At 43.6% G+C, this 11,737-nt stretch overlaps 1 protein-coding gene across 2 annotated transcripts in view; it reads left to right on the forward strand.

Moving 5' to 3' along the window:
• Positions 1-1,950: 1,950 nt before the first annotated feature.
• The window catches only part of FAM177A1 (family with sequence similarity 177, member A1), a 44,527-nt gene continuing 34,740 nt past the window's right edge, over positions 1,951-11,737 (forward strand). Inside the window, exons 1-3 of one of the 2 annotated variants that reach the window (XM_011959460.1) lie at positions 1,951-2,765; positions 3,145-3,265; positions 10,702-10,875. In XM_011959460.1, coding sequence (XP_011814850.1) covers positions 2,752-2,765; positions 3,145-3,265; positions 10,702-10,875 — 309 coding nt within the window. In that variant the 5' untranslated portion in view covers positions 1,951-2,751. Of the gene's footprint in view, positions 3,266-10,701; positions 10,876-11,737 lie in introns of both variants that reach the window. The other variant, XM_011959459.1, reaches the window with a different exon arrangement.

An 11,737-nucleotide genomic window follows, 5' to 3' on the forward strand; every position in this document is an offset into this window, starting at 1 on the left:
TCACTAACAGACTTTTAAAAAGAAACACACTTTACTCACTTCCATCCAAATCTTTCCAAATAACACTCACCTTTGGTGTAGAAATTTCTTGCCTTTCTAATACTTACTGGCCTTGTATTTTTTGACGTTTTCATTCTCAGTGGGGCAGAATGGCTCAATGTGTAGGTGGTAGAATCAGACTGCCTGGGTTTCAATCCTGGCTCTGCTGCTTACCAGCTGTGTCACTGGAGCAAGTTGCTTAACCTCTCTGAGACTTTGTTTCCTCATCTGTAAAATGTTGGTAGTTACAGTAATATCTCAGAATTGTTGTGAGGAATAAGAGTTAATACAAGTTAATACAAAGTACCTGGCATATTGTGCTCCATAAGTGAAATCACTACCATGATTTTAATAACTTCTTCAGCCTGGGCAACATGGCGAAACCTCATCTCTACAAAAAATACAAAAATTAGCCAGGTGTGATGGTGCACGTCAGGTACTCAGGAGGCTGAGGTGGGAGGATCATCTGAGTCTGCAGTGAGCCGTGATTGTGCCACTGCACTCCAGCCTGGGTGATACAGTAAGGTCCTGTCTCAAAAAAAAAAAAAAAAACTAAAAAAACTTTATGCTTAGACTCAACCTAAAATGCATTTTTATCACCTTTTTTTCTTGTGCATTATTTTTGATGAAAATATATTGTCCTGTTTGACGGATAACTTAAAAAATATTCTCTATCAAAATATATATGTAGCTATGTTAAAACCCTAAGAATGTCTTGATTATTTGATGAACATTCCTGGTTATCAAATTTTATTCAGATTTATTTTCCCAGCCTTAAGCAGAAATGGTTCAGTCCAAATTTACTTTTTTGGCTCTATATGTATCATTAAATGATAAATTTAGACCACATTATGTTTTCAAGTAGATAAATTATAATATTTGAATTTATTTTTGTCATAGTGCTACGATACAATTTATGTTACAAAGTGAAAGAAGGAAAAACTTGGCACACTGCCTTAGTGCCTTTTAGTTGAGCTATAACAGTTTGGAAATAATGACAAAAATATAAATGCCCAAAATAAAACCATTAGAATTTCTACGCTTTTATGTTGCTTTGAGTTGTTGCTTTGTAATAAACTGCTCTTCAATTGCATATTTGTGTTAAAAATAACTTTTTAGGAAATACTTCCGGTTCAAGTTAGAATATAAGTTGAAACGAAGAAATACATTTATAAACTGCGAAAATATATTCTGCTTCGGCAACGAAAATTGTAATTTGAGGCCAGGCATGGTGGCTCACACCTGTAATCCCAGCACTTTGGGAGGCTGAGGTGGGTGGATCATGTGAGGTCAGAAGTTCCAGACTAGCCTGGCCAACATGGTGAAACCCCGGGTCTACTAACAATACAAAAATTAGCCGGGTGTGGTAGTGCACACCTGTAATCCCAGTTACTCAGGAGGCTGAGGCAGGAGGATTGCTTGAACCCAGGAAGCGGATGTTGCAGTGCGCCAAGATTGCGCCATTGCACTCCAGTGTGGACAAGACTCCGTTTCACAAAAAAAAAATGAGAAAGAAAATTGTAATTTGATATTTAAGTGCCATTTTGGAAAATAAAATCATGCATTTATAAATATTCCCCAAATTTTTAGTAGTAAAGATTGTTGATTGCCCTGCTTGCCAGTAAGAAGGAAGAGATTTTGAATACATATAATGCAGAACTGTGTTGTTTATGAATGCCAATTCATGAAGTCTTAACAATTGGTTCTTTTTGTTTTCAGTTTATGGCCGAATTTGGTTTTGCTGTTTTGGATTGTCTCAACTCCCTGCTGATAACACCATACGGTCAAGTACTAACTTGTTTACTTCAGCAGCAGCCTAACTTGATTTTGTTACCAGGATACAGAGCATTATGGATTTCCAACTAGTTTTTAAAGTGTAGATGGTTTTCAAATGATTATTTGTTTTTCAAATTTTTGTTTTTGTTTTTAGGTTCTAGTTATACAAAGGATAGGAAGTGTACAAGAACATTAGGCAGAGGATAAGGAGAAGAACTTTGACACAGAAGAGAGAACAATATTTAATATTTGGGCCTGCTGTTGCTATGATGAAAAACATGTACGAGGTCATATAACTTTAGAGAGCATTTCTGAATTAAGACTGGTATGAAAATGGAATTTAAAGTATCAAATGAAGGCTCCCATAGCCAAAATAATATATGTTTTGGTTTTGACCCCCACGTATTTGGAAAAACGGTCATGCTAAAACAACAATAAACCATGTACCTGCAGAACCTCAGACTTGTTTGATGTTGAAGTCATGCAGTAACTGCATGATTTTTTACTTTGGTTGAACATTGAGAAAGACGGAAAAAATCTTGGATGCTCCCCCTCTAACATAGGCACACGACTTTAAGACACAGATAAAACACTCCTTTCATTTGTCAAGATGGAAGCTTACTACTGCCCTTTGCGAGATCTCCTTCAGGTCTTTTCACTTAACATTTTCTACAGTTATACTTAAGTATTTCAGACAAGAATAAGCAAAAATCACGCCTGGGGCTCTTCTTTCGAGGGTATTTTGGCTGGACTGTCACCCACGTTAGGAATGGAAAGTGCAGCACAAGCCGTACATTTTACATTTTCGGCAACCACATCCCATCACTAGCCTTTGAAGTACGACACAGCTGTCCTCATTTTACAAATGCAGACACCGACGTCCTGCGGGGGTGACTGCCCCGGACGCAGCTGGTGAGGGGCTGCGCCGAGGTCCAGATGCCAGGCTTCAGGTACACGTACCAGGAATGACGTCACAGGCGGTGCCAGGCGGGGATCCACGAGCTCGGGATGCGTGCTTGGCCGGAAGCGACGCCTCGCAAAGCCCAGCCCCGCCCCGCGCGAGCCGGTAGTTGCGCCTCCCAGACTGCAGTCGGCCAGCTCTCGGAGTGCGAGGCCTGGCAGGCTAGGTGAGGCGCGGGCCGGCCCCGCCCCTAAGGCCGGCCCCACCCCTCAGGGCCCGCAAGTCCCTTTCCCAGAGACTTGCTGGGCGCGGCGCGAGGCGGGCGCTGCGGTGAGTCCCAGTTCCCGACAGCCGGGCTCGGCCAGCGACTGGGCGGGGAGGCCGAGGATGGAAGTGGGCTTATCGGCCATTACCCTCTTTCTCGCCAGCGCCAGCAGCCCTGTGGTGGCAACGACGATGGACCAGGAGCCAGTGGGCCGTGTGGAACGAGAGGCCGTCGCAGCTTCAGGAGTTGCGGCCGCCGCGGCTTTCGGGGAATCTGCGGGGCAGGTAGGTGGGGCCGCCGACGCTGGCATCTGGGGAGCCGAGCTGCCTCCTTGCCTTCTCCGCGGGCCGCTCTTTTGGCCTGCCCGGCCGTCCTCCGAGCAGGCCGCCCCCGTTTTGGAGTTCCTCCTCCCTGCACCCCTGTTGCTCCTCAGTGAGACCAGCTTGTGGGAAGGAGCGGCCTCCCACTCACTCACCAACCACTTGACTGGCAGCACAGCAGACTCTAGGGCGTCCTTAGGTTCCGGGGGTGATAGTCCAGCTTCTGGTCTACCAGAGGAAGAAGGAAGGCGTGTCCCCCAAAGGCTGTCCTTGTAGTAGCTGGAAGCCAGGTGAGGGCGGCTTCAACCACTTCTCAGTCTCTTCTAGTGCGAGCGCCTGCCTTGGCATCTGCCCTTTGCTTGGCATATGCCAGACGTTTACCGGCCTTAATTCACTGAATCCTTACAGTAACCGCTCGAGGTAGGTGTTATCCCCATTTCACCCCCGAGGCAACTAAGTCTTCGTGCTGCGCCGTCCAACAGAAATAGAATGCAAGCTGCGTTGAAAATTGTGATTTCAAATTTTCCAGTAGCCACGTTTTAAAAAAAGTGAAAGCGATGATATTAATTTTAATAGCATATCTTAATCTAAGTTATCAAAAATTTCAACCTGTAATTACTATGAAATTTATTTATTTATTTATTTATTGAGACGGAGTCTCACTCTCTCCCGGGCTGGAGTGCAGTGGCGCGATCTCGGCTCACTGCAAGCTCAGCCTCCGGGGTTTACGCCATTCTCCTGCCTCAGTCTCCGGAGTAGCTGGGACTACAGGAGCCCGCCACCACGCCTGGCTAACTTTTTTATATTTTTAGTAGAGACGGGGTTTCACCGTGTTAGCCAGGATGGTCTAGATCTCCTGACCTCGTGATCCGCCCGCCTCGGACTCCCAAAGTGCTGGATTACAGGCGTGAGCCACCGCGCCTGGCCCCTATGAAAGTTACTAATGAAGTATTTGCATTCTCTTTTGGAGGGTTTTCTAAGTCTTTTAAATCCTGGGTGCATTTTACACGTACAGCATATCGCAGTTCTGGCTGACCACATTTCAAGTGCGCATTAGCCACATGTGGCTAGCGCTGGTTTAGAGAGTTAAGTCTTCAACTTTTCAGTATTAGACAAAAAGACACTTTGGGAGGCTGAGGCAGGTGGATCACCTGAGGTCAGGAGTTCGAGACCAGTCTGACCAACATGGTGAAACCCCGTCTCTACTAAAAATACAAAAATTAGCCTGGTGTGGTGGTGCTTGCCTGTAGTCCCAGCTACTCGGGAGGCTGAGGCAGGAGAATCGCTTGAACCCGGGAGGTGGAGGTTGCAGTGAGGCGAGATCCCACACTCCAGCCTGGAGACAGAGCTAAGACTCCGTCTCAAACAAACAAACAAACAAAAACAAAGTTGCTTGAGTTGCTCATGTGTGTAACTCTTCCCATCCTCCATGAGTATGAAGCTTTTTCAGTCGCTTCGTTTTTGAGACTAAGTACCTGAATGTTAGTAAGAGATTTCCCCCAAACTGTGAGTATATCTGTGTGTGTCTCTTATAGTGTAAGATGTTATTTGCATTAACAAAAGCTTATCCAGCCTGGGCAACAGAGCAAGAACCCATCTCCTAAATAAAAAACTAAAAAAAAAACCCCAAAACAAAAAACACAACTTTCCCACATACCAGACTCTACATGGAATTTGTTTTTTCCCTCCTACTTAAGAAGGGATTCAGGGGAAAATATGAATTGATAGGGAAGCCACGTCATTTTCAGTTGAGTTGAGACCTGTTGTTGGCGAGTACACTTACACCTAACCTTTGAGTCCACGGTGCTTCGTGTGTTTTTCAATTTGATTTTTCCTGTTGTTACTAGAATTGTTTTTTTTTAAATCACTACCTCCGCCCTGGATCTAATAGCAAAGTAAACACACGTGTACTTACATACCAGCTAAGTGTTGTTTGAAGTGAGAGGCTCTTGGATTTGGGTTAGTGATATTATGTTGTTTTCACATTCTTGGTTAACAAATAACTACTTAAACAGTAAAGAAGGCTGTAGAACAAAAGATAAAAATGCACAGGAATACCCCACCACCACCCTTTCTTCATGTTGTAATTCCCCAAAGGTAACTATTAAGTTTTGGTGTAGTCTCTCTGGAATTTTATCATTCAATATTATATATTTCTTATATATATTATTAAATATTAAATATCCTTATTTCTCATTAAACACCAATGAGTTCTGTTTTCTCATTTGCCCTTTGTGCTTTTGGATTCACATTCCTGAATCAGAAACATATTTGGGAACTCCAGTTCTATGCCCAGGGGGTTGAGCACAGTAAGAGAGAAGAAGCCAGTGAAGTGGCCATCTCAGGGGAGGGAGAGGCCGCTATCTTCCCAAGTTTGGCAGAACTGAGAAATCCCTAGTGCAATGTAGGGAAAGGGAGTAAGAGATAGGAGACAGGATCTAGAATTAGGCCTCCAAACAGGCCATCCAGTACCTGTTGTGACATTCTTTTTTTGTTTTTGTTTTTTTGTTTTTAAGACGGAGTCTCACTCTGTGGCCCAGGCTGGAGTGCAGTGGCGTGATCTTGACTCACTGAGACCTCCGCCTCCCAGGTTCATGCAATTCTCCTGCCTCAGCCTCCTGAGTAGCTGGGATTACAGGCGCATGCCACCACGTCCAGCTAATTTTTTTTTTTTTTTTTTTTTTTTTTTTTTTTTTTTGAGACGGAGTCTCGCTCTGTCGCCCAGGCTGGAGTGCAGTGGCGCGATCTTGGCTCACTGCAAGCTCCGCCTCCCGGGTTTACGCCATTTTCCTGGCTCAGCCTCCCGAGTAGCTGGGACTACAGGCGCCCGCCATCTCGCCCGGCTAGTTTTTTGTATTTTTTAGTAGAGACGGGGTTTCACCGTGTAGACCAGGATGGTCTCGATTTCCTGACCTCGTGATCCACCCGTTTCGGCCTCCCAAAGTGCTGGGATTACAGGCTTGAGCCACCGTGCCCGGCCTTAATTTTTGTATTTTTAGTGGAGATGGGGTTTCACCATCTTGGTCAGGCTGGTCTTGAACTCCTGACCTCGGATTCACCTGCTGTCTCGGCCTCCCAAAGTGCTGGGATTACAGACATGAGCCACCGCGCCTGGCCTTCTGTTGTGACATTCTATCCAGCAGCTTCTCTGAATAGACTTTTAACCAGAATCTCAGCCTCAGTGTTTTTAAAAGAGTTAAAATTTCAGTACCACTCAGTGATTGATTTATTTGGCACCTCTATTACCAAGCACAGTAATGTGCCAGGAACTCTAGGCTGAAAGATATAGCAGTACCTACCCCCCCATGTTGCTAATAGCCTAGTTGGGGAAGATGACAAAGAATACATTCCAAGTCTAGTATGTGTTTTAAAGAAGTCTGGGTGCCGTGGGAGTATATAAAAAAAATTGCCATTAAAACCAGATCCTGAGCTGGGTGGGGTGGCTCACGCCTATAATCCCAGCACTTTGGAAGGCTGAGGTGAGTGGATCACTTGAGGTCAGGAGTTGGAGACTAGCCTGGCTAACATGATGAAATCCCCATCTCTACTAAAAATACAAAAATTAGCTGGGCATTGTGGCTCACACCTGTAGACCCAGCTACTTGGGAGGCTGAGGCAGGAGAATCGCTGAAACCCAGGAGGTAGAGGTTGCACTGAGCCAAGATCGCGCCACGGCACTCCAGCCTGGATGACAGAGCAAGATCCCTTTTCAAAAAAGAAGAAAACAGATCCTGAGAATAAAGATAAGCACATTTATAGTTTGGTTAACTATAAAATGGAGTAAAATGTTAATTGACATGGTACCTCATAATTTCCTGGTGTTGTGAAACTATCTTTCAGATCTTTGGAGTTCGTTATGGAATTTGCATAATTGGCAGTGAAAATTTTCTTACTTGCAGATTTATAAAATGAAGCATTTGGAAAATTCACACTGTAACTTTTTTTGTTTTTTGAGACAGAATTTCACTCTGTTGCCCAGGCTGAAGTGTATGGCGCGATCTTGGTTCACTGCAACCTCTGCCTCCCAGGTTCAAGTGATTCTCCTGCCTCAGCCTCCTGTGTAGCTGGGATTATAGGCACGCTCCACCACACCCGGCTAATTTTTGTATTTTTTTAGTAGACATGGGGTTTCACCATGTTAGCCAGGGTGGTCTCACTCCTGACCTCAAGTTGTCTGCCCGCCTCAGACTCCCAAAGTGCTGGGATTACAGGCATGAGCCACGGTGCCCAGCCACAGTGTAACTATTATTTGTAATTATTGGATTTCTGGTTCAAGTTGATGTTTGAAAAATTAAAAAAAAGAAAAATATTTTAAAAATATAATTATTGGGAATTTTGTACCAAATGATTTTCTGGTTCGTTTTACCTGTTAGTGCTTCCTTCATTGCTCTGCACCCCCACCTCCCACGTAGAGGTTGGAATCATTATCCCTAATCTGAAATACTCTAAAATCTGAAGCTTTTTGAGCACTGACATCCCTTCCTTTGCCTGTGTCATAGAAGGAAAAAATTAAGCCAATGAGAGATTGCTAGAGGGAACAGTGAGAAGCCTCTTCTGTCCTGGGGGTGGGATAGGGTGGGGCATGGTGGTATATTGTGAAGGATCTGAGCTCTCTATTCACTGACTGGAGCTGTTGCATTGACATTAGATCCATCCAGTTAGTAGGATGACTGGAGATGTTAGCTCATCTATCTTTCCTTTGCATAGGAAATTAAGGGATCCAAAAAGCAGAGTCATGGTCCAAAAGGAAACGTTGATGTCAGGACAACCATAGTCAAATTTTATCTCAAGGGGAAACATGAGACTGGGTAGGGATGGCTATCAGTGCCTGGGAACTGGTGGGGGTTGGGGGTGGGTAAAAGAAAGGTGTCCTGGGTGAACTACTTGTTTATCTTTTTCATAGACACAATAAATGGCCTCATCTTCCCTTGTTAAGGGCTGGGATTTGTTTGAACCCTCAGGACAGGCTAGAGAGAATTGTGACTTTTTTTCGTTTAATACATAGATAGCCTATGTTACCAAATTTTATTTTTTCAGATAGTTTATTTATTATTTTTATTTTTTGAGATGGAGTCTCGCTCTGTCACCCAGACTGGAGTGCAGTGGCACAATCTCAGCTCACTACGACCTCCACCTCCTGGGTTCAAGTGATTCTCCTTCCTCAGCTTCCCGAGTAGCTGGGACTACAGGTGCGTGCCACCATGCCCAGCTAATTTTTGTTTTTTTAGTGGAGACGGTTTCATCATGTTGGCCGGGCTGGTCTCCACCTCCTGACATCAGGTTATCCACCTGCCTTAGCCCCCCAAATTGCTGCTATTATAGGCCTGAGCCGCAGTACCCAGCCTTATTTTTATTTTTTTGAGATAGTCTGACTCTGTTGCCCAGGCTGGAGTGCAGTGGTGTGACCTCGGCTCACTGTAGCCACCACCTCCTGGGTTCAAGTGATTCTCATGCCTCAGCCTCCCAAGTAGCTGGAATTACAGATGTGTACCACCATGCCTAGCTGATTTTTGTATTTTTAGTAAAGGTGGGGTTTTGCCATGTTGGCCAGCCTGGTCTGGAACTCCTGACCTCGTGTGATGCTCCTGCCTCAGCCTCCCAAAGTGCTAGGATTACAGGTGTGAGCTACCACGCCTGGCCTGTTACCAAATTTTCATGATCTGCAGTTCAGATCCTGGCTAATAACTAAACTTAGATTTGGGAGGTAAAAGGCAGAGAAGAATCATATCTGTTTTCTAAGTAGGACCTTAGAAGTCCTTCTTAGAAAGGGCTTTCTTAAGAGAAAACAATGTATAAAAATTGCTTTTTCTTTCTTAAGAGAAAACAATGTATAAAAATTTCTCTTAAGTCCTTTCTTAAGAGAAAACAATGTATAAAAATAAAGTAGCTTATACTTGCATAACTGGGCAGTAGGAGTTCACTATTTTTATCAGTATAATCCTTTCTTTGCAACAGCAATTCAAAGAGCCTTTCCAGTGGTTGAACAGCAGTCATGGGTTTAAATTATGTTTGCTTATAACCATAAGAATCTTTATAGAGAACAAAATGTTTGTACTCTGGACTATCCTAGAGAATTCTACGAACATAGACTCTAATCATGACAGTAGTCCTGTATATGCAAAAAGAATAAAAGCCCTCCTTTGACTACTCCCTTGCCTGCACTTTCTCCCCCATCTTAGTTTCTATGGTAACCACTGTTGCCAGATTTTTCTTCACAATTGTGTGTAGTGTACCTTTTTGAAATCTGGAAGTTTAAACTTCAGGCAGTTTTCTTAGGAGTTTAAACTTGAGGCAAGAGGACAATGAAAAGAAGCTCTTCACCATCTCCCACTATATATATATATATACACACACATACGTATACATATATATACACATATATATACATATATACACACACATATATGTATAGTATAAATATATAGGAGTAAAATTTGTATTAGAATTCCAGCTCAGGCACAGTTACTCATGCCTGTAATCCTAAAACTTCGGGAGGCTGAGATGGGAGGATTGCTTAAGGCCAGTAGTTGGAGACCAACCTGGGCAACATAGCCAGACACTGTCTCTATAGAAAAAAAAAGTAGCCAAGTGTGGTGGTACACTCCTATAGTCCCAGGTACTCAGGAGGTGAACGTGGAAGGATCACCTGAGGCCAGGAATTTGAGATTGCAGTGAGCCATGATTGCACCACTGCACTCCAGCCTAGGCAACAGCCAGACCCTGTCTGGGGGGAAAAAAAATTCCATAGACTACTATAGTTTTAAGAACTTGCCGGGTGCGGTGGCTCAAGCCTGTAATCCCAGCACTTTGGGAGGCCGAGACGGGCGGATCACGAGGTCAGGAGATCGAGACCATCCTGGCTAACACGGTGAAACCCCGTCTCTACTAAAAATACAAAAAACTAGCCGGGCGTGGTGGCGGGCGCCTGTAGTCCCAGCTACTCCGGAGGCTGAGGCAGGAGAATGGCGTAAACCCGGGAGGCGGAGCTTGCAGTGAGCTGAGATCCAGCCACTGCACTCCAGCCTGGGCGACAGAGCGAGACTCCGTCTCAATAAAAAAAAAAAAAAAAAAAAAAGAACTTGTGAAATCTTTTTACTATCAGAAATCTCTTTTGTTACATATGTATTACTGGCCAAGACATCTGGAAGTTCAGAGATAAAACACTGATAATCTGCTTTCCAGATTTGGTTTACAAATGGGTTTTATTTGGTCTGCCGTAGTCTTGCCACTGTACTCCACCCTGGGCAACAGAGTGAGACCCTGTCTTAAAACAAACCAAAACTGCTTAAAGATTTGTTTGTTTCTTTACTACAATAAACTTACCAAAAGTTTTTCACGTGTAATGAAAGAAAATTAATCTCACTTGAAACTCTCATTTTCTTAAAATATTGTCGATATAGATGAGTAACGAAAGAGGCTTTGAAAATGTAGAACTGGGAGTCCTAGGAAAAAAGAAGAAAGTCCCAAGGAGAGTCATCCACTTTGTTAGTGGCGAAACAATGGAAGAATACAGCACAGATGAAGATGAAGTTGATGGCCTGGAGAAGAAAGATGTTTTGCCTTCTGTTGATCCGGTAGGTTTGATATTGATGATTCTTTCCTCAGTGGGCTTTGTTTGATTTATTTTTTTCCCTAAACATTGAGTGGAAGGGACCTTTTGAGGTTTAAATCAACTATATTCTTATAAAATTATGTATGGTGATTTTGATAGAAAATAATATTTTTACATGATATGGATGGAAATATTTCCAGTATTTCAGTAGCCTGAAACACCTTGTTTTTCAGTGTCAGAGTACTTTGTTAATATGGGTAGATTTAAGATTGATCAGCTGGGCATGGTGGCTGACACCTGTAATCCCAGCACTTTGGGAGGCCGAAGCTGGTGGATCACCTGAGATCAGGAGTTTGAGAATAGCCTGGCCACCATGGCAAAATACCATCTCTACTAAAAATACAAAAAAGTAGCTGGATGTATTGGTGGACACCTGTAATCCCAGCTACCTGGGAGGCTGAGGCAGGAGAATTGCTTGAATCTGGGAGGTGGAGGTTGCAGTGAACCAATATCGCATCATTGCACTCCAGCCTGGGGGACAGAGCGAGACTCTGTCTCAAAAAAATATTTATCTTACTAAATTCAGTGCTTGAATCCCAATTCCTTTGATTTAAGGACTGTACTACCATGATAGTTTCCACCCAAAACTTAGGGAGTTGTCAGCTTTTTAAAATATTGCCTTAACAGAAGAATGGCATGAACCTGGGAGGCGGAGCTTGCAGTGAGCCGAGGTCACGCCACTGCACTCCAGCCTGGGCAACAGAGTGAGACTCCGTCTCAAAAACAAAACAAAACAAAACAAAATTTTGCCTCAAGTTTTGATTGGAAGATAGGAATATACATTTCTGAACTTTGTGTGCCTTATCAACTGACTTGGAGAATTT

The sequence above is a fragment of the Colobus angolensis genome, unplaced genomic scaffold (genome assembly GCF_000951035.1).
Source record: "Colobus angolensis palliatus isolate OR3802 unplaced genomic scaffold, Cang.pa_1.0 Scaffold494, whole genome shotgun sequence".
In the NCBI taxonomy this organism is placed as follows: Eukaryota; Metazoa; Chordata; class Mammalia; order Primates; family Cercopithecidae; genus Colobus; species Colobus angolensis.